This window comes from Colius striatus, chromosome 1 (genome assembly GCF_028858725.1).
Source record: "Colius striatus isolate bColStr4 chromosome 1, bColStr4.1.hap1, whole genome shotgun sequence".
In the NCBI taxonomy this organism is placed as follows: domain Eukaryota; kingdom Metazoa; phylum Chordata; class Aves; order Coliiformes; family Coliidae; genus Colius; species Colius striatus.
The window spans coordinates 168,863,821-168,886,439 of record NC_084759.1 but is presented as its reverse complement, the minus strand read 5'-3'; the positions used below and the strand labels follow the sequence as shown (position 1 = coordinate 168,886,439).

At 38.1% G+C, this 22,619-nt stretch overlaps 1 protein-coding gene across 1 annotated transcript in view; it reads left to right on the top strand.

The window, feature by feature from the left end:
• Window positions 1-259: 259 nt before the first annotated feature.
• Window positions 260-22,619, top strand: part of TBC1D15 (TBC1 domain family member 15) — a 34,826-nt gene continuing 12,466 nt past the window's right edge. The window contains exons 1-10 of the mRNA XM_062016227.1: window positions 260-337; window positions 10,946-11,044; window positions 11,282-11,356; window positions 12,036-12,174; window positions 13,702-13,912; window positions 17,133-17,235; window positions 18,615-18,812; window positions 20,334-20,462; window positions 21,534-21,637; window positions 21,923-22,017. Coding sequence (XP_061872211.1) covers window positions 314-337; window positions 10,946-11,044; window positions 11,282-11,356; window positions 12,036-12,174; window positions 13,702-13,912; window positions 17,133-17,235; window positions 18,615-18,812; window positions 20,334-20,462; window positions 21,534-21,637; window positions 21,923-22,017 — 1,177 coding nt within the window. The 5' untranslated portion in view covers window positions 260-313. The remainder of the gene's footprint in view (window positions 338-10,945; window positions 11,045-11,281; window positions 11,357-12,035; window positions 12,175-13,701; window positions 13,913-17,132; window positions 17,236-18,614; window positions 18,813-20,333; window positions 20,463-21,533; window positions 21,638-21,922; window positions 22,018-22,619) is intronic.

Genomic DNA, 22,619 nt, shown 5'->3' with positions numbered 1-22,619 from the left:
GACCCACCATTTTCTCCTCCTGGCGGGGGAGGGAGGCGGGCCGCGGCGCCTTCCCCCGCCGCCTTCCCCCGCCGCCTTCCCCCGCCGCCTTCCCCCGCCGCCTTCCCCCGCCGCCTTCCCCCGCCGCCTTCCCCCGCCGCCTTCCCCCGCCGCCTTCCCCCGCCGCCTTCCCCCGCCGCCTTCCCCCGCCGCCTTCCCCCGTCCCAGTGCGCCTGCGCCGCCTGCCGGCCGCCGAGGGGCCGACGGGGCTTGTTGTGGGGCGCTGGGGAAGCACGTGAAGAGCGCAACGTCATCATAAACACTCGTAGGCAACATGGCGGCGCCTCCGAGCGGCAAGGTAACGGCTGCGGGCTGGGCCCAGGTCCCGCTCCTGGTCCCTGCTCCCAGTCTTGCGCGGGGGGCGGTGGCTGCCGTCGTCTCTGCTCAGGAGCCTTGCTGTGTCCGGCTCTGGGGTTGGTGGGAACCGCAGGAAGGGGCAGCCAGGCCCTTGCGCTGCCGCCGGGGGCCTGTTCTCCCCGCAGTGCGCCGGTGCAGGGTTTCTGCGCGGGGCCCGGTCCCATCCGTACGGACACGGGCCGTCGCGCCCTCGGGTGGGCCTGGCGGTAGCACGAGGTCGTAGGGTCTCTGCATGGGGCGAGGGCGGGACTCGGGCCCAGTCCGGGGTGCGGTGGTTCGTCGCAGCGCCTGCCCCCCGGCCCGGCCCGGCCCGCGCCTCGCACAGCCCCAGCTCACCCCCGGGCTGCGGCGACAGCTAGCCCCGCTGTGGGAAGAGGCCGCTCTCCGCTCGGGGTGGGCAGCCTGGGGCCGCGGCTTGGCTTCCGCAGAGCAGGCTCTGAGGTTGAGGTTGAAGAACGAGACTTGTTTCGTCTACGTGGCCGCATGTCCCAGAATTGCTCGTAGACTTTACTGGGCTGGCTACTGGCCTGCGCGCTGGTAGCATGAGAATACCAGCTCCAGGGTGGATGTAGAGCCTTGTCAGTCGGATAATTCAGTCAAGATTTTTACATGCCGCCGAGACTTGCCTTGTATTCTTGAATAAAACTTTTGAGCATGGCAAGGAATTTGAATGTCTGTCCTGGTTTGAGGTCACAGTAGGGAAGGTATTGACAGCCCTCTCCATCTCCCTTTTCCTCAGCAACAGATCCAAGTGATGTCTGCATGGTTTTGTTGTAGAAACATTTTTATTCTCGCACTCTGTCATCTGAAAGTGCTACTTTGCAATGCTGCACTTCTGAGCACGTGGATCCTTTATTTAGGATTTGAAATCTCAGCATAATATCTGACTGTACATATCTGAGGTTAGAGTGTTCAGTGTCTTCAGTGTCACTTTTCCAGCATATGGTAGCAAATGAGTATTTCAACTCCGCATAAGGCATCATTTGTAATTAGCCATATATTTGCTTCTCACAGGGTGCAGAGCAGTGCATTTAGCTAGTAGGAAATTTAGTAGAGCTCTTGCTTGTGCCATTTTGCTGTATTCATTCCAACTAGATCTGATGGAGTTGGCAGTTTGGTTAGATGGAGCTATTACAGCTTTATTTTGAAGTACTTTGCTGTTAGGTGCTGCAAATGTCAAGGTAGCCATACTGTTCTCCAGGATCTATGCACATCTAGTTTTTATGTATACAGAGAGAAGTTACTCATCTGATTTTGTCCATTTTTAAATCAATCCCGTGGTTTATTGGATGTTGGTAAATATTTTAATTTTGCAGCTTTTTTTTTTTTCTCCGTGTAGATTTTTATAACAGTCACCTTCAGGAAGGTTCTCCTGCAAGCAAACTGTATTGTCATAGTTTCTATGAGAGACTGGGACTATTGTGGATTAGTCCTTTGTAAATTTGCTATGTATTTGTTGTTCATTTTTTAAAAAAAAGGTCTTGTTTTCCTGACAGTAAATATCTAAGATGTTACAAAACTCTGTTTCAGTTATTCCATGTCCACAAAACTAATGCAATTTGTTAACACAACTTCTAATTCAGTAATGTTCTTTGCTGTGTTCTCTTGATATGGAAGGAAAAATGACAGTTGTGTTTTCTGAGACTTCATGAAGTGGCTGGGCTGGTTTGAGGTTTCACTGCTCTTGTAGGAGCAGTTCCATCCTTCTCTAAATCTCCCTACCTGTGTGTTGCACTTCTGCTTGCTTGGATACTGTACTCATCTGATCTCTCTGATTTGATTTAGCAAGCTGAAATAATATATAAGCCTCTGTGTGCTTATTTTGGTCTGCATTAGTTTTCTATTGGTGTAGGAAGCTCGTTACAGTTGTTCCTTTGGATAGCAGCAGGATGTTGGAAGGGCTCACAAACTAGTGAAACTTCACTCCAGGTAAAATAAACGGTGTAAGTTGGTATAGACCCAGCATTCTCACTTAAGGCATTTTGCCCTTTTTTGTGTTTCCAAGCTATGGGTGTCCTAAATTAATTAGACTTTTCCTTTTGGCTGTACAGTATTGTAATGAGGTGTTTCAGGTGGTAAATTTCTGAAAGAGTGGTAGATATTAGTTTGTGGGGTACTTTAGTCTCATTTGGCAGATTTTATCCTATGAAAGTAATGCATTTTAAGGTCTCTCTTACTTTCTGCAAAGTATTACAGAAAGTAATTCCCATGGAATGCACATGGCAATATAATAAGCAGCTGGGATAGCCTGTGTTGCCTCAGCTTTCATGAAATCTTGTTTCAGCAAACCATATAAGGTTGTGGTTTCTATAATATTTTTGCACTGTTTGCCTTCCTCCTCTGTCCTTTTTGTTTTTTTAAAATGTTTTCTATTTCCCAGGAATCATTAATATCAGTGGATTCACAACTCTGCTATTTCATATTGTCTCTGGTTTCTGCTCCATACACTAATGGGATACAAATTATAAATTCGGTCATCTCATGTAACTGTAGGTACTACTTGGATTTTTGTCCTGTTTGTAATTTTTTACTGTTTCATATCTCAGAAACATATTTTCAGGTTTTTTTCCTCTTATGGGAAAACTTAGATTAATGCTGTTGAGTTCTGGAGTTGTGACTCATTCTTTATTTATGACCATCTGCCCTAGAACAGTGTGAGCTTCAGTTTTTTGCCCTTTCTTAGAATTGCCAGTGTTTTCTGCAAGTAACTTGGCAGTAAGGTCTTTTGCTGTCAGTGCTTTTGACTTTATGCATGAAAGCAGGTATATTTTATCTCTTTTTGTTGCTTGGCAAACAACAGTTTGTTTTCCATATTTCAGAGAACTGACTCTGGGCTCACCCTTATGATAGAAAACTATGTTAGAAAGTGAGGTAAAAAGCTCTGTCTGCGGAGAAGTGCAAACTTCCTCTGTTATTACAGGCTGTCTAAAGACAGTAACGATTTTTGGTTTATGCTCTTGGAGTTCAGAGCATCTTCAGCATGTGGGCTTAGATCTTCTCATGTTACCAATTGACACATGGACTCTCATAGAAGTGATTTTTCACTTGCCTATGCCCTTGCTTTTAAAGTTAAAACAGTAAAAACTACTAAATGCATAAAAACTACTAAACAGTGATGTTGTAAATGCTGCAGTATTGGGAAGTGGGGTAGTTTTTTCTAGTTGCTGAGATTTCAGATTTTTTGATAGCTAAAACCAGCAAATAGATTTAAAATGTAATCTGTTAAAATGAGCTTTGCATCCTTTGGGTAGCTTGATGGCATAAACATAGCATATTATTTTATTTATATCTATCTGTCTGTCTATGTTCTGTGATGTAGGCAGTGTCTTGCTGCACTTTCTATTAGTTAAATTTAGGGGTACAGAGGCTCCTGTACTATGCATCATTGTGCTGTTTTATTAAGCACTTGATTGAAAATCTTAATTATGACTTTTTAAAATTTTATCATTTACTATATACAGAGTTACAATCCTTTCTGAACACGTTGTACTTCATAGGTTTTCTTTGTGAACAGAGCCTTTACTTGTCTTTGCTGGTTTTGAATTTCCTTAAGGTTTCATTATGCTTGGATATAAAGCATTTCACTGGTAATTCTGAAATTTCTTCATGTTCTTTCTGTTTTCTATTCATTAAGGATTTCTCTTGCAGAGTGTTCACAGTAGAAGCATTGTGTCACTACCTCAAGATTTCGTTACCCTGAATAGATTTGTATTTTCACTGATACTTCACTATAGTTGCATAACTAGCAGAAACACTTTGTGATTCAAGAAATCCTCCTTGTATCTAAGGCAAAACTTGAAAAACTTAACTATTGTCAAGCGGGAAACCTTTCTTACAGTGCGAGATTCTTGGTGTTAGCTGTCTCATATTTGTCATAACATGAACAATATTTGTGGGATTTTTTTGTTCCCCGTTGCTTAGAAACTTGGTGTTTATAAGACTTTTACTTTTTTAGGACTAACAGGGTGTGAAGTCTTACTGTCTTAGGAAAATAGTTGAGCCATAGATTCATAAAGAAAAGACATATAAGATTATGTCTTCGTACTTTTATTAAAACTCAAATGCCAGAAGTTGTAGCATATCTTCTGTGGAGCAGAAGATGACGTTGGTCAAGTAATGTTAAATTGATGCTTTGCAAAGCACTGGAATGTGTTGGTATCTGGTTATTGAAAGCAGAGTATTGATGTAGTACTATTGGTATTGTACTTTGGTGTGCCTTGTGACAGTTTAGCAGTGGATGTGTGAATAATCTCTGGGGAAAACTCAGCTATTCCAAAGAGGGAGATGGAGATGAAAGCCGCATAATGCATTTTTTTAAACTGAGTTCTATTTCTTCTAACTTAACGCACAGCTCTAAACTAAGATATTTTGTTTTGTGCTTGTAAGGTCTCTCAGGACTACTCTTGCCTAAATTGCATTAGTTTTATTAGCCTGTACTTGTTGCCTTACTTACTGTGTTGCATCTTTTGTTCTATTTACCTTCTGTCATAATCTGGAAATAAGATGCTGCACAGCTGCTGCGCTTGTTTGCTTTTGCAGACAGATATACTTTTCCTTAATTTGTAGTCTGTAGAGCATTCAGACATTGTTACTCAGCCACTTGCTTTATGAACATGCTTGCTTGCTGCTGTTGAATTCACAGTGAGGTCCTTTACCTAATTCTTTGATATGAGGCAAAAATGAAGCAACTGCTATTAAAAAGTTGTTAGAATCATATTTTGCACGGTGCCATAATTACTTAATGTCTCCTGAGCAGTGGTTGATTAACTGTACAAGTGCTGCAAGCTGTGTCAGTCAGGAGAAACTGGATGGCATCTTGGCAGAGCAACACTGGCCCTGAGCTGTACTCTGGCAGAAAAGGAGAGTTGGATGAGAACACAGTGAGCAAGTATGAAGTATTTGAGAGGTGGGAGTAGTTAACTAGCTAGGAGAGTTGAAGTGCTTCTCTGTTCTCTCTAATGGCCTACCTTTGTTGGGTTTTTGGTGTGTGATAAAAGTTGGAGCAAGACTATAAGGTATGAACCATTGCTGCATGTGACATCAGCCCAGTTGGTCCTTAGCTGCCTAGTATAGGAAGGGTGAGAGATACATGGATGATACATGGTTTTCTGCTCTGTGGTAGCCCCAGACCTTAGCTCTACTTAATTGTTGCAGCTTATTGTCTTTTGGTGTGCAGTGTTGCTGTCTTTCACTAGCTAGTAGCACAGGGATGTAAATTGCCATCAGATGGCAAGCATTTAATCCCAAAAGTTTGCTTCTGTTCTGGCATATATTGTAGTTGTTGATTTGATATGCTTCAGACCATCTGCTTTTATATGTTCATGGCAATAAAAAGATACAAACTTTGACTGTTGACTGCTCATTGTAAGCAGTACAATAAGCTAGAGATACAAACTGTCCATGCTGTTTCCTTACAGTATTAAGAGTTATAGAATTTATTTCTCAGAACATGGGACACTGGTGGGACTTCATAAAGTTATTTTCTGATGGACATGGAATATAAATACTTGTACAGTTTTCCAGAACCTTAACTAGCATATGCTATGACACGTAAACTAGGCCTACATCCTGCTGCTTCCCTCTTTTTTATCATAGAGCAAGTGGGTAGACAACTATTGCTTCACACAGCTTTCCTGGATTTTGGGCCATGATTATCTGATTTTACAGACAGTGTGGACTTGTTAGACAAACAGCAAAGGCTTATGAACTTCTCAGATATGTATTATTTAAAACTTAAGATTTTAAAATTATTAAAAAATGACAAATAATACAAACTTGTATTTCTTCATCATTTCATTATAGAAAAAAAATTCCCAACTCGGTGCTTTTACAGTTTGGAGTTTCTTTAGGTAGTCATGATTTGAAGCATTTGAGGAATTTAAGGATACTGCAAGATGGGTAAATCTGGAAGCTGTTTTGCACAGAACTAGCTTTAAGCTGTTAAGTTGTGTGAAAACTTTTGATTAGTTCTGATACATATATGCCTACAAGACAGAAATAAAATTTGTTAAAAATAATTTTCAAAGTTGTTTAGTTCCTGTCATGTTGCGTCTTCATTTGCTTTGGTCATGCTGATGTGTGCTTTTGGCAAACACTCTTCTGTTCTTTTTCCTTTGTGTTTTTGTTATGGGACCAGCAGGGTCTGACTTTCATGTATGTGGTAACATGTAAACCTCAGGAAGGTACTTGTCCGTGGAGAGTTCAACAGATTTTTGCAGATGGATACAGAAGGAAACAAAACAACCGTTGTTTAAATCTGTAGTTGGGCCTTTCATGACTGGACAACTTTTTTGGCCTCAAGCCTCTAAGTTACATATGCTGATTTTCTTCCCAGAAGTTCTATTTCCATCACCAATGGGTTGACTGTGCAGACCACAGATATCTTACTGGATGGATGAGTGAAAGGACCATAATATTGGGGTGAGGAATACCTTTAGGTTTTGATTAAAGTCCTAGGGACATGTTGACCTATGTAGTTGCCTGTAGTGTGTACTTATTAACATGAAGTTGTTTGGTTTTTTTTTTTTCATTGTGGGCTTATTGATGTTGTGTAGACTTAGAGGAAGAGTAATGACTGCAATCATATGAATCACAGAATCTTAAGGATTGGAAGGGACATGCAAGATCATCTAGTCCAACCTCCCTGCCAGAGCAGGACAACCTAGAGTAGGTCACACAGGAACTCATCCAGTTGGGTTTTGAATGTCTCCAGACAAGGAGACTCAACAACCCTCAACATCTGGGCAGCCTGTTCCAGTGCTCCATCACCCTCAAAGTGAAGACGTCTTTCCTTATGTTTCTTTGGAACCTCTTATGTTCCAGCTTGTACCCATTGACCCTTGTCCTATGCTTGGCCATCATTGAGGAGAGCCTGGTTGCATCTTCCTGACACCCACCCTTTATGTATTTGTAAACATTAATGAGGTTACTCCTCAGTCTCCTCCCAGCTAAAGAGCCCCAGCTCCCTCAGCCTTTCATCATAAGGGAGATGTTGCACTCCCTTCATCATATTTATGGCCCTGTGCTGAACTCTCTTCAGCAGCTTGCTGTCCTTCTTGAACTGAGGAGCCCAGAACTGGACACAATATTCCAGAAGCAGTCTGAGGAGGGCAGAGTAGAGGGGGAGGAGAACCTCTCTTGACCTACTGCCCACACACCTTCTCATACAACCCAGGATGCCATTGGCCTTCTTGGCCACAAGGGCACATTGCTGGCTCATGCTCATCCTGCTGTCCACTGGCACCCCCAGGTCCGTTTCACCTACACTACTCTCTTAAGAGTTCATTTGCCAGCCTGTACTCCTACATGGGATATATGAAAAGATAATGAAAGACAGTTTGACCTTTACTTTCTTCTCACCTTTGAAAAAGAGATCATGGTGAAATATATGAAATAATGACTAGTACAAAACCAAAGGAGCTAATAGCATGTTTTCTTGTTTCATAATACAAGGATAATTGACTAACCAAACAGATCAAATTCTTTAAAACTGCTGAATTCTTTCACACAGTGGATAATGAGGCCTTTCTAGACCACAGACCTCTGTCATTGAAGGCAAAAAGTTACCAAGGTTTACAGGAGATTGGGTTGCTTTCCTATGCAGAGGGTGTTGACAGGTAATACTGATGCAAGTTTTGATCAGGTTTGGGGGATTTTGGTGACTTTAATTACTAATAAGGGGCAACATTCTCATTAACCTTCCTTGCTCTTATCTCATTCCCTCTATAGTTTCTATACATACCAGAATCTCAGTACATTTATTTTATGTGCACGCCTAACACAAGTTCTTAGTGTTTTAATGATGCTTGTGATCGTCCTCCAACATTTCCTATATCTTCTTCCACATCTTATTTCAAGATACCCGTCCTGCATGTTCTGTAGTAACCTTCTGCTTAGGCAAGTCACAGCATATGCTGCTGTTGCCTAGTTTGGAAGTGTTTGTTTTCCTGACTGCTCAACAGGCCCATGGGTGCTGATTGACCAGGTGTTTGCTTCACTGTTGGGCTGCTGAGGCGCTGAGCAAGCAGCTTTGTGAGCCATGTGATGTGTAGAGTTGAGCTACATAGTGTTATATCAGCCTGCCTATAAAGACTTACCTATAAAAACCCTACTGATGGATGGGTTTTTATTCAAAGGTATCTGTTGGTATACTGTCTTGCAGTTTGGTACACAGTGCTTATTACTTTTAAGTGTAATTGAATGTTACTTTCTTTGAATTCTCTAATAGGTTTCCAGTGCTGTAACACCAGAAAACAAAAACATGTTACAAACTATACCTTACTCTTAGGTGCTGTACAAATACTTAGTAGCATTTTTGAATTTCGAGCTTGCTAGGAACATAATGTGAAATGTAGACACCCAGTGTAGCTAATCTTCAGGTACTACCACTATAAAATCATACTCTCAAAATCAACTTACTCAAATTCAGTTATGGTTTTTTACAAAGTACTGCTGAACAGAACAGTTTGAGATCTCGGGTAGTTCAAAGATAGTAATTTCCAAAATGTTTTGCAGCAGGATGAGCTATCAAAGCACTTCCTAGATAATCTTTTGTAAGATGAATGCTGTGTCTCTCTTCAAATTAGTTACATTATTACATCTTCTAGACTTCCATCTAGGTATGATTCAACATTTTTTTTCTTCAATGATCTGAAAAAAAAGAACTTTTTAAACCCAATTACAAAATACTAGAGAACATTTGACAAAAATAAATATAAGCCTGAGCCTGTTACTGGGTAAGAATAAATCCCAACAGCTTGGCCTTCTGTCCTTTCAAACGTGGAGTTTTTCTCTTGAGTAACAGTAAGAGGGAAGTAACCTGCATTGTGACAAATCCTCCGTTTTATAGAAACCCTCTGAACTTCTGACCATGTTATTGCTTTACCACTTGTTTTGGTAGAGCATGGGGCAGGGAGCTAGATCTGTTAAGAAGACACATCTCTTTGTAGAATTTTTTCAGTTGTGTGACAACTGTGATATTGGGAACACATTTCCTTACGTGAAAGGAAACATTTGTCTTTCTGAAAGATTATGGATAGAAAATAATAAAAACAATTATTAGATTGCATACCTTCTAGATTGAGATGTGCTTTGTGATACTTACTAACATTGTTGACAGAAATGCACTTCTAGCAGTATACTTCTGATACAAGTATTTTTTTTTTGGCATAGCTATCACTTTGGTTCATACTTCTGACTAGTTGTAATGGTAGATCAGGACCAAATAGCTAGAAGGTAAAATTTAAATCGATTCTAAAGGTGCCTTGTTTAAATGGGGACTGAATTAAAAAATGGATATTTGGTAGAAATAAAGGGAGGATACTTCTTGATAGAAAAGAGAAAAAAATCAGTAATAAAGAAGAGAAAAGAGGGCTTCCAATACTTGAAAAGTAACTAGATGTTAATGTTCCTTCAAGAAGGAGATTATACTAAGTGACCTGTAGAGATTTCTTCCAAATGACCTTTCTGTGATTATACAGGACACTTCAGAAATTTCTGGTTTGTATAAAGTGAACAGAAATTTTATTAGCAAGTCTACAACAGAAGGGACAAATTAGCTGAAGTTTATTGCTGTTTTAGAGCTCAATATTCTTGTCTGGCTAGTTAAGAGTACACACCTAAACTTTTAGTTTACTGACCTGATTGCAAATGTGATCATTTTAAAAAACCTGACAAACAAGTAAGTTGAGAAAAAGAGATACTGATATTGTAGTACCAAAGAAATGTAGTACATCTGCGGTTAGTTAAGAATTGTTAAAAACAGGTTTTTCCTAAGGCAATGTTTGCTGCTTGATTTGAAAAATAACATGATTATAAAAAAAATACCGTTACTATGAGATATATTTCACATCCTCAAAATCTAGTTTTTGTATTTTAGGGACTTTTCACTCTTTAGAGAACTGTTTAAAATAAAATCAATTTACATTGTTTATAGAGCTTTTAAAGAGTATGTATAACATGTAGCTTTGAAGGACCTGCAGAATTCTGACAGACAAGAATTCCCTGATTTTCTTTAAGGGCATGATCAGAATACTGTGTAGAATTCTGTACATGCTGAAGTAGAAAAGTTACGTGGCCTCTCTTGTCTGACTGTTGCATATTCTGCCTTTGGAATGGGACCTTTGTGGTTCACCCTCATTGTAGGACTGGGACATGATTTAGTCTAAGGCTGCAGTTTCTTGTTTTTTGTGGAGTTCATCTTTTGTACATTTGACTGTCTGTTTTTAATTGAGATAATTTCAACATGCTTAAATGGCGAGTGGGGAAAAGCCTTTTAGTGTTTTAAAAGCTGTGTAGTATTTCCATATGAACATCTGCCTACTGATTTAAAAAAACAAACAAACCTAGGAGTTTAATGTATTTTTTGTGATTTACTGTCACCGTAATTATAGGTGGCATATTGCTCAGAGAGTAAGTTTAACAAGTTCCACAAAACCCATAACAAGGTAAAAAGTGTTCACCTTACAAAGGTGAATCAAAATGGTAATGAATACTATCGGGGAGAGAATCAATCTTAAACTCTTTATTTAATTTACCCCTTTTTTTATAGGTAGTATATGAGCAAGAAGATGTTTTCATTCATCCATCGTGTGGAAAAAATGATGACCAGGACAGCTTCGTATCAGGAGTACTACGTGTCATAGAAAAGGTATTTGCATAGGACAGTTACAGAAACTATGTATTTTTTGGCAAAGCACATAACGTGTTTGGAAAGTCTTCAATGTCTTTATAAGATTTTGTAAATGAACAGACATTGCATCATGTTTGACATAGTCTGCATAATTTATGTGTATATGTTGAGTTGAACCATAATCATACTATGAATAAATAGGGTAATATGTGTTTTGTTGCATAGTATTGATTTTTTTTCATGATTGTATTGTAGGAAAATGAAGTAATAATAGACTGGAGACCACTAGATGATACTTTGGATACTTCTAATATACTCTGTGCTGGAAAGGTATGTTTGTGAGTTAACAGTGTTCTTCATTTTGTTTCTCCAGAAAGGGAAGCAAAACCTATTTATGTTGTTATCATTGGTATTAATAGCTACACATAAGAATTGTATCTGTGCGCCCAGTTCAGGTTATTGGGATGTATTTGTAGGTGACTGTATTTTGTTTTTCTTTTGTTTGTATATAAAAGGGGACTATATAGAGGAATAGTAAAGAACAAATGAGTTTCAGTGTATCATTGTCACCAGACCTCTCTGTCTACTGTGTAGTCTTGCGATTCGCTCTTCATAATTGGTCTCAAAATGTAGAGGTACTGCTGTAATGCAAAATAAAAATAGAACTGTGTGAGGGTTCCAAGGTGTAGTGATTTGTGGTATTTAAGCCGTATTAAAGAAGAAATACTCAAGTTTTACGTTTAAATAGCAAGTTTATTATGTTGGTAGATTCTACAAGAGAGGCTAGGATATTTTAGTACCATGTTGGAGTTATTAAGTAGAACCTCTTGTCTTAGTCATAGGTCCAAATTACCTATGTTGAACTGTTTACATTTCTTAAAATATTATAGACTCCTTAATCTGTGAAAATGAAGATACTTATTCTGCTTGTTGAATGTGAGAAACTAGTTCTGTTTTCGTGCCTTGTGTTTTTTGGTAATCATCTTTTTCTATTTTTTTTCCTCCTCAGGATTCCAGTTCTGTTGTGGAGTGGACTCAAACTCCTAAAGAAAAATGTTCCCGAGGAGTAGACCGTCCGAGCAGTTATGAAGCAGAATGGGACATGGTCACCACAGTCTCCTTTAAAAAGAAACCTCATTCAAATGGAGGTACTTAAAACAGAAGTAGGAGATGTTTTGTTTTGTTTTGTTTTTTCTTTGTAGAAACTTGTAACTGAAGAATTACCTTTTAGATACAGTAGAATCAATTTTATTAGGAATTGAAAAGCTGGGAGTTGTTTTGTGGTAAGAGATGAATCTCTGCGTGTGGAAAAAAATTCACAATGAAATTGCAACTGTGTGCTTCCAATTTTTTTTTTTCTTTAAATTGCTAGAGAATTTTGTTGAAAATAAAGTGAAGCTACTCTCTTTCCGTGCTGATCATTAGGTGATGTAACAGTTTTATCTGTGCTGAGCTCTTGCATTCTTTCAAACAAATGAAATTTGAACTGGATGTCATGTTAGAAAGGAAAATGAAAAAATGTGGTTTACTGAAGTGCCTTTCCATACTGCAACAGCAGGGGGAGATGGAATGTACAGTTATGTGGTACATGGGTCTTTTTAATATGGTCTTTTTTTACTTTGACAAAAGAAGTTTTAGCTACATTATTCTTAATATAGTGTCTCAGTAGCGTTTTGGGTTTTTTTTCAAAAAAGTGAAGCAGAAAGCAGTGATTCTCAAGCAATGTTTTGTTTTTCTCTGATTTTTCTTTGTATTTTCCTTGTATTATGTCTCAGCCTATAACTGGTGACCATTGTGCTTATTTCATCATGTCATCATTTATGTCATATATGAGTGCAGAGTCTTAACTTATGATTGTGACTGTTTTTTGGGTAAAGCACAATCTTTGCTGCTGGTACATAGGGTTTCAGAGGAGCTTTTTAGTGCTAAACCTGACATCTCTGTCAGGCAAAGGCTGATTTATTACATCTTCACGTGTCAGAAGGCATCTTCATCCAAAGTGAGTGTCAGTGAGCACTACTGATTTGGATTAGTCTCTTTGTCATTTCTCACTTATTTCTGCTTGCTCTAATTTGATGGGGGTGGGCCAAGAGGTTGTGCCAGATTCCCTCCAGGCATGCAGGCAATTGTGTGTCCTCTGGTAAAGTAAAATTTCATCCTTTTGAATTTACACACTCTTGCACAGAGTGCATATATGTGCTTGCACAGTATGGGAGAGAGGGATGGGGAGGTTTTCAGTTCCTTCTCCCTTACTTTGGTAGCAGTCTTCCAACACAAGTACTAATACTGTGTGCAATATATAACATGCGGCATTGTAATATGTATCACATTTAGTTTGAGTAAGTAGTACTACCTGATGGAGATGCTGGTGGGATTCATCTTGCTGCTGGAATTTGATACAGCAGTAGTTCATGTAACTGCTGGATCACTGGTCTAACCTACAGGCACAACTTTAGCAGAGCAATCTGATGGTCTTGCTCATTGTTCTGGAAGTCTGTAGAGACAAGGAGGCACAAAGAAATGCAAAAATGGCAGTTGCAGTCGTTACAGTACACCTTTCATCATCAGAATCAATGCTGGGGTTTGTGATTGGTTTTTAGAATTGGTGACAGATACAGTGCATTTGTAATTGCCAACACTTGAAGTCAAACTAATGTGGTTATTTTGTTTTCAAGATGCTACAACTCATACAAATGGAGAAAGCAAGTGGTCGTTCCTGTTCAGTTTGGCAGATCTGAAATCAATCAAACAAAACAAAGAAGGCATGGGATGGTCTTATTTGGTGTTCTGTCTGAAAGATGATGTGAAACTTCCACCTCTTCACTTTCATCATGGAGACAGCAAACTATTGATTAAATGCCTTGAAAAACATGTTGTGTTGAGTGAGTAAGTATCAGACAACTCTTCCACTTTAAAATATAGGTTATTGGTTTCTTTTTTCAATTCTGTAATGAATTTCAGAGTAACGCTTCTGGATATATTTTCTCTTCCTTTTGTTAATTAGTAGAATAGGTTTTCAGAATGACTGAAACTTTAATTTCACATATGTATTTTGGTGTAGCCTGAAGTTTTAAAACTGTTGGATCAATTTATGAAATAGTTTATCAGCTGTTAAAGTGTTACTGACTCTGTAATACATCAGTAGCTCCCTCTAGTGGGTACAGAAACTTCTCATGGACACTCAGTGTAAAGTTAAATCCTTCGTAAACCACTTCTATTAAATGCAGTAATTTGTGTTAGAATTTAAGATCTCCTACTTTGTGTGAAATAATTATAAGTATTGACATCTGTGTGTGAGGTAATTCCTAGTACTGTCAACTAAATCAATTTGTATATTAATGCTTTTTCCCTGGAATTCAGTTTTGCTGTGACTTCTTTCTGTGGAGAATGTTTCACACTTGGTCTTTACTCTTCAAATCAACTTTCTAAATATAAATCTTGTCAGGTGCTATCATACTGTTAAATACTTTGGTTTTGTTGTGTATTTATATTGCTACCTACAAATTTTTCTCTTAGATAAAAGCCTTATTGATCAGCATAGCCTAAGCACAGAATAAAATAAAATGGTCTGCTCACCATGTAGGCCCAAGTAAAATTAAATAAGGCAATAGGGTAAATAAGAGGAGGGAGAGCATGAAGAACCAGAGTTGTAACAGGTAAACCTTTAACAGCTCAAACAATGTAACAGGTATTCTCTTTTCAAGTGTTTTGTCATTGTCACAACGTAATACTCCGGTGACAGATATGAAGGTGGATAGTGAAATGTCTGTGGATGTCTTTATAGAGGTCTCTGCTCACATTATTAGCATCAACTAGGTTGGATTTGCCTTAACGTAGGGAAGGCTGTTGCTGCTGTTAGGCTGGAGAGTAAGCAAATAGGACATGAGGGCTGTATGTTCACAGAATCACAGAATCTTAAGGGTTAGAAGGGACCTCGAAACATCATCTAGTCCACTCCCCCTGCCAGAGCTTCTTTTAGCTGATTTGTGAAAGGCTTGATTAGTGTGATCAGTTGATGAAATGGTACCAGCTGTAGAGTTATAAGCAAGGTTTTTAAGGGAAGATTTCAAGAGGACCAAAGAAGAGTCTAGTACAGAGACACGGTAAAGGTGTGAGGAAGAACACTTTCCATACAACTGTAGATTAAGAAATCCTGCATGACAACTTCTTGTTAAATCCTGATTTTTTTTTTCTTCAGTTCTCTTTGAGATCTTTCTTAAACCTCCTTTTATTTTGTTTCCTAATTTCACTGCTTCTGCAGGTGCAGGGTAGTATTGTTTTCCTGCTCTCCCTTTGCCTTCCTCCCCTTCTCCCCAAGCAAATGTCTTCCTTTCTGAGCTTACTGCTCAAAGTGTTGGTAGTTTGTTGATTTAAAGATTATGTGCTTCCTAGTTTGGTGGCACCAGTCCAATATTGAGAAAACACTGCACGTAGAGATGACATTTTTCTAACTCACAGGATTATAAGTGATTAATAAAGTGTCCAGCTCAGAAATTTGTTTTGAACATTACCCAAGCAGCTGTTTTTACCCGTCTGTCCAGAGAAAATGTTTAATTAAAATGGAGATATTGTACAAAGTTTTTGTTCTTTTAGCGGAGAACGTGATACATGACTCAGCCTTTGCCCTGTGCTGCGTTTTAGCAAAAGCCAGTTGAGCTTCATTAGCTGTTGCTGTCTCTGAACTATGACTGTGGTGTCTGGCTGTCTCAAAATGAGATTTCTTGTTGTATTTCATATCCGTCAGTGTTAAGTGTCCTGTCCTGTTGGAATGGGAGAGAGATAAGGCTTATTAAAGTTCTTATCTTTGACTTTAATAACATGGTAGATGACGTAGGTACTAATAAAAATAAAAGTAATTTTTCTTTCCAAAACTAGAAATAGTAGATTTCAACTTTGGGAGAGAGCAATGGAGAGATATTCTATAAATTTAAGTCTGTGCAATGGATTAGAGTTAGAAGACAAAGTGCTTTCCCCTGTCTAGCTATCAACTCTGAGGCTGAATGTCAGCCTGGCTTCTGAATTGTTCTCTCTTCTGTCACATATTGAGCTGTAAGATGATGACTCAGGAGCTGGTTAATGAATCGATGTGGTATATATCATGGAGGAGGGGAAAAAATGGGATATTGGGAGGTGTGGTGTGAGAGAAAAAGAACAGAGTAAATACTAGGAGCAACATCGTTCCGCTGTCTTTGCTATTACTGTTTTCATCTGCTTATGTGTGAGGAACAAGAGTGTACAAATACAGTGAGCTAGGCCAAATTGTGTTTGTGTTAAGCTTTTGGAGCCTGCACATAAATATATTTAGAAGACTGTACTGAAGCAATTTTGGTTTCACACTACGATGGCTGTGGTGGTTTCTATCAGTCTTGGAATTAGTCAAACAGTAGCTGTTGTGGTACTATTGGTTAAAAATTTCATAATTACTTGCAAAGCAGTTTGTATCCACGGAATCACAGAATGCTGGGGCTTGGAAGGGATCTCTAGAGATGATCTAGTCCAACCTCCCTGCTAAAGCAGGTTCACGCTAATCAAGTTGCACAGGAATGTGTCCAGGTGGGTTTTTAAAACCTCCATATATTTCTTTACCTACTAAATTCCTTTATATAATGTTTTGCAGGGTTTCTTAATGTAAGATTTATTAGTAGAAAGAAATACTTACCTGTATATGGCTTCACTTCCTCTGTTATGTTAAAGAAGTTTTAGCATAGTGTATTGGGGCTGACAGTGGCTCATTAAATTTCCTTTCCTGTGTCTTTTTTTTTTGTCCTTTATCAAATATAGAAAACAATAGTTGAAGAAAATGGAACTTTTGTCACCCATGCATAGGTAATTTTCCAGAATAATTTCCCAAAAATTTCTGAAAAGCATCATGATTTTTCAAAGAATGAAAGAGCACAATTCAGAATGAATATGACAATGACTAATCTTTTGAAAAATCTAAGTCCTGTGTGGTGGTGTGAACTTGCACCAATAGTGATATTACATTAAACCTCATTTATTTGCAGAAAACTTGAAATGTGAATTCAAAAGCCACTAAATGTTCTAAAAATATTTTCAGTAAAAAATGATGATACTTATTAAAAATTCCTTTAATTTTTTTTTGCAGATCTCCTCAGGATAAACGAGTTCTTCTTGTGAATTCTCAGAACAAGTCTCTGTCTCAGTCTTTTGAAAATCTCTTTGATGAACCATCATATGGCTTACTACAAGTAAGTATTAGCTTTGATTATTATTTTTTTTTAGTTCTAAAGATATTTTTTAAAAAATCCACCCTACCATGTCACACAAATATTCCCTGAATTATTGCCATTGTAGAAGGATTGACTGTATCATAAGTTAAATGCTTACTCTAAAAAGTGCACTTACTTATAAGGTGTTTTCTGTGTTCTAATAGTACCACAGGGAAGTTAAGAAGTTATTTGAAACATTCAAATTAATGTTGTCTGTGATTCTTAGAATCACAGTCACAGAATGGTAGGATTTGGAGGGGCCCTTTAGAGATCATCTAGTCCATTCACCTTGCCAAAGCAGATTGACCTTGATCATGTCACATAGGAATGCATCCAGATGGGTCTTGAAGACCTCCAAGGAAGGAGACTCCACAACCCCTCTGGGCAGCCTGTGCCAGGGCTCCCTCACCCTCACAGTAAAATACTTGTTTCTTAAGTTTAAATGGAACTTTTTGTGTTCCACTTTCATCCTATTGCCCCTTGTCCGGTCACTAGATACAATAGAGAAAAGGGATGCCCCAACCTCCTGATATCCACCATTTAGATATTTGTAAATATTAGTATTTGCAACTATTAATGATTGTATACTTTTGGTATGTAGTTTTAAAAAAGAGAAGAAGGAAAAAAGTCAGGAGTTAACAAAAACATATTAATTAGGATTTTCTAAATTTTCCTTGACTAAATTTTTTTTGTTGTTATTTTCTGTCAGTTTTGAAGGGATACTGGAAATAAAGCAGCAAAGAGCACACCATTGCCTAAAAAGAGTTTTTTCGTATGCTGAAACTGCTTATCATTCGGTGGAGTTTGTGGGCTTGAAAGTCAGAAGGCAAAATCTCCAATGATTTGAATGAAGCCAGAGTTTTTACCCACTGTTTTAAGTACAGAAAATCTTCATAAATTAATTGCCTTAGTTTCTGAACTTGATTGTCAAATCAAGTTTTGTGTGAAATTCCTATCAGAGGACATGAGGATAATCTTAGAGGTCTTTTTCCAACCTAAATGATACTGTGATTGTATCATCAAGATGCGTTTTGTCTATGAAAGTTCGAGAAGACGTTTGGTGACATTAATCACTGGAAAGCAAACAGTAAATCTGTTCCACTTCTGTATGTAGGTCAGGCTTACTGAGCACTTTACTGTCCAATCCTTCAAATCTGTCAGTGGTAGTATCTTAATACTTTAGATACTTTTTTTTAAAATTGTGTAATGAGTGTACTGTGTGAAACTACAGATAGATGAAGCTTCAATAACTTTAAGGTCTACAATGCCTTTCCCACTGTTTTACTTTCTTTGAGTACAAGAATTCCAAGTAATTTGAGGCTTTTTGTGTTTTACTTGTTTTTCTCCTTATAACACAGAAATTGAAGAGAGATCCATACACAGTAACGATGGGAAGATTTTCCAAAGTCACAAACTATATTTTTGACAGTTTCCGTTCAAGTGACCCTTCAAGTCAAAGGCGACCCCCATCAGAAATGGCAGACTTTCTCAATGATGCTATTCCAGGGTTGAAGATAAATCAGCAGGAAGAACCAGGGTTTGAAGTCATTACACGAGTGAGTACATAAATAAATATGATACAGATGCATTGATTCTTTTTATGCATGCCTTTAAAGGACTGGTAGATCTTGAAGTTACACTGTTTATGCTTGACAGTTGCGGCATATGCTGCCCTGCCATTTATTCACAGGAGAAAGATCATCATCTGCTTCTACAATATGTCATTTTTATACCTGCAAATATGAGTTTGCTTTGAAAGAAAGATTGGCAAGGTCTCTTCCAGCTGAAATGTTTCTGTGATTCTACGATTCTGTTGTTACCTTAGAGTGACTATCCTGAAAACTGACCCATTTCATGTTTAGTGTTTCCTTCGTGGTCAGAAGCATGTTAAGTAAATTGGGGTATACAGGTTAATGACCAACTTTCTTGACTAATCACTTCAACATTTTGGTTTCTTTTAAGAAGGTTTAAAAAAAGTATTTAATGGAATAATGAATGTCTAGGTTGTATAAATGTACAGATTTGTATGTGTCTTGGACCAAAGTGCAATGAACTTGTAATTGGATCATGAATCACTTCGGGCTCCTGTTGGTGTCTGTTACAGATAAGCTGCATTTAAAAATAAACCTTTTCCACCTATTTGTAAGCAGCCTACATGTTTTTAGAGCATTAAACTGTTCTGAATGGAGTTTTTTTCTTGATTTTAAAATAGTGTTACTATCTTATTTGTAGCTCTATGAACTTGTAATTCCAAGAACTTGCTGCTCAGCATTTAAATCAATTAATTAGTCAATAAGAAAAAGTATCATGAATGCTACGTACCGAAAATAACACTGACCTCTATGTCTTAGTCTGGCAAATGCATAAGAACTTGAAACACTAGTTAAATTAGTGGTTGCCATCAGTGAAATACTTCTAGAAAGTAAGGAATTACTGCCTGCTGAATTCTACTGTGCTTAAACATGCAATTTGAGAACTGAGACTAACCACAAACTATGTAGCTTTTGAGTGTTAGGAGTTCTGAAAGCACATACAGTCTTGTCTTGGTGGTTGGTTTATTTTAAGGGGCGATGTACTTAAATTGCTCTTTCAGTCACATTGTGCAGTCTGTGGACATAGCGTCCCTGAACCCAAGCTGATTTTCAGTTCTCTCTTAAAATGTGTTAGTATGTATCAGGAGTGTGCTTTTGAAGTGAAGCTCCCTATTGTCCTTGTTTCCTGTGTTGCACATATCTAATATGTTTACAGTTGCATAGAGGCAATGGGAAGCTAATTCAGAGATGTTTTTATGGATAGAACATTATTTAAAAGACATACATAAGTTTTCCTCCTAAATCCAAGATATTAACATATACGCACCCAGGTCCTCAGCACAGAGTGTCTTGCTTCTGTTGGTCCACACTACTTGCTGGTGTGGACACAGCCTTAGATCCTTAGAATTGCTGAGTTATGCATGTGTGAAAATGTAGTTGCACTGAATATAAGAAACTGATAAGCTTTGGACTATTTTGTGCAATTGTTTAAAACCACTGAAGTTCTTCATTGAGGTTCATTTAACGTATTTGCTTGTGTTTCAGATCGATCTAGGAAAACAGCCTGAAGTTAGTAGAAGAGAGCCTGTATCAGCTGAAGAATGGGCTAAGAATATGGATTCTGAAGGAAGAATTTTAAATGTCGACTACATAAAGCAATCGATATTCAAAGGGGTAACTTGTTTTTCTGAAGTCAGCAAGACCTATGACTTGATTCTGGCCCCTTTATCTTTTCTTCACAAACTATGATTGTGCTGTTTTCGTTATACTTCTAATGCTTTATGCAGGACTCTGAGCATGAGCCAGTCAGTGTTGTTGGAGATATGTCATAAAGAGTAGTTCTGTTCTAATCAAATACCTCTGCAGTCTTGTAGTCTTGCAAGTGCTCTGCAAGGAGAGAGATGCTGTGGTGGCTGGCTGAAGTGAATAAGTTGAAAACACAAAAGCCAAAAGCTTGAGTGACAAGATAAATCAGAGAGCCTTTCAGGAGAACACCTGTGCTTCATTGTTAGGATATTGGGTTTGTTCTTCAGTTTTTGAGGTGCTCAGCTTTATTTGTGACTCAAGATCCCAAAACTTGATCCCAATAACTCCCAAGTTAAAATGCCTCTCTCAAACTATTTGCCTGTTACTCAAAAAGTGACAGTTGCTACTTGTTTATGCAGTGGTTGATGCTGTTGCTGCACCATCTTCCTTGCCTTAATCTAATGGTAAATGAAGATATACAGGGAGGAATCAAGCTGGCCTTGGACTAGTAAACTGGGGAATCTAATGGCAAAAATGCCTCATTGCCAGGACTATACTGCAGGAGTTGAAAGAAACTCTTTCAAAGAGAGAGGGATGTGATTCAGCTAGTACATTTTTGTCATCTACAAATGGTGAGCGTTACTTGGAAAGATTTCTCACAAATAGTGAGAAAGATGCCCATAAGATTAGTTTGATTGGTTGGTTCCAGCAGTGAAACAAAAATATAGGAAGAGAAATATTTTGTAAAGATTGTCGTTCATCTCTTAAGGATGAATCCAGTGCTGCTACAGTTTATTGCTTAATCATATTATCTTCTCTTGTTTCCTCCAAGTGTGATACCATGTTAGCCGATAAGATTTGGCTACAATGTAAAAAGAGTTTACTTATTAAAATTCTCTTCTAAGTTGTTACTTCAAAAAGTGTTGTATCACTGTAGGAATGTTTCCTCACAGAATGGAGTATTTTTGTTGTTAATATTTCATATCGGTTTTTCCCTAGGGTCTCTGTCATACTTTAAGAAAAGAGGCATGGAAATTTCTTTTGGGGTATTTTCCTTGGAACAGCACTAAAGAAGAGAGAGCAAATCTGCAAAAGAGGAAAACGTGAGTACAGTGGTGTTTTTGTTACAAAATAAAGCAAGCTCCTTTTTTCTTAAGGCATCTAGTGATGAAGAAAGCTTTTTGGAAACTTGAAAGACTTGAAAGATTGTGGCATGCAAAGAAGTTTCTGAGACTTTCTTAAAAATGATTGTTACACTATAGTAAAAATATTCTGAGAACAGTGTTATTTATACCAAAGAACAAATGGAATGAATGAATGCTTAAATAAAAAAGAAAAATGTAATAATTCATCATTTTTTGGTTTCAAAATTATCTTTTCTTCTTCAGGGATGAATATTTTAGGATGAAACTGCAGTGGAAATCAGTCAGTGAGGAACAGGAAAAACGAAATTCAAGATTAAGAGATTACCGGAGCCTTATAGGTAAATTTAAATTTAGAAACATGTCTAGCTGTACAAATTTACACAGAGGGTAACCTTTTGAATAACCGGTATGAGAAGGCACTAAGAAGTAACAAGTTTCTCTTCTGAGAGATAGCTGAACTTTATTATTTGCTTAATACTAAAACTTGCTTAACGAAAGTTATTCAGAGCTTTACATACATAAGTGCTGCAGAACAGATGGATTTTTAACTTCCTTAACAACAAAAGGCATTTTATTTTTGTTGTGATGTAATTTTACTGGGAATATCATTGAAATAACAACATCCATTAAGAATGGGAAAATGTATTTTATGTTTTAAAATTTCTTAGATTTGTATATGTGCATTCTGGCTTGTGGGGTTTTTTTACCTGCTTTTAAAGATGTAATCAAATTCTGCTGACTGTTAGCAGTTTGTATTCTCTGTTCTCTTCAGTAGTGAGATCTGAGCATCACCATTTCGGATTACTGAATAGTTAGGAGACAGGATAAGATTTTTGTGCTTTTCTGAGACACAGACTGAACTTACTTCAGTCAGTTCATTGACAGACAAGCTGAAAGGGCTGAGAGAATGATTTTGGTAGATTGATTTGCTACCTTTTTG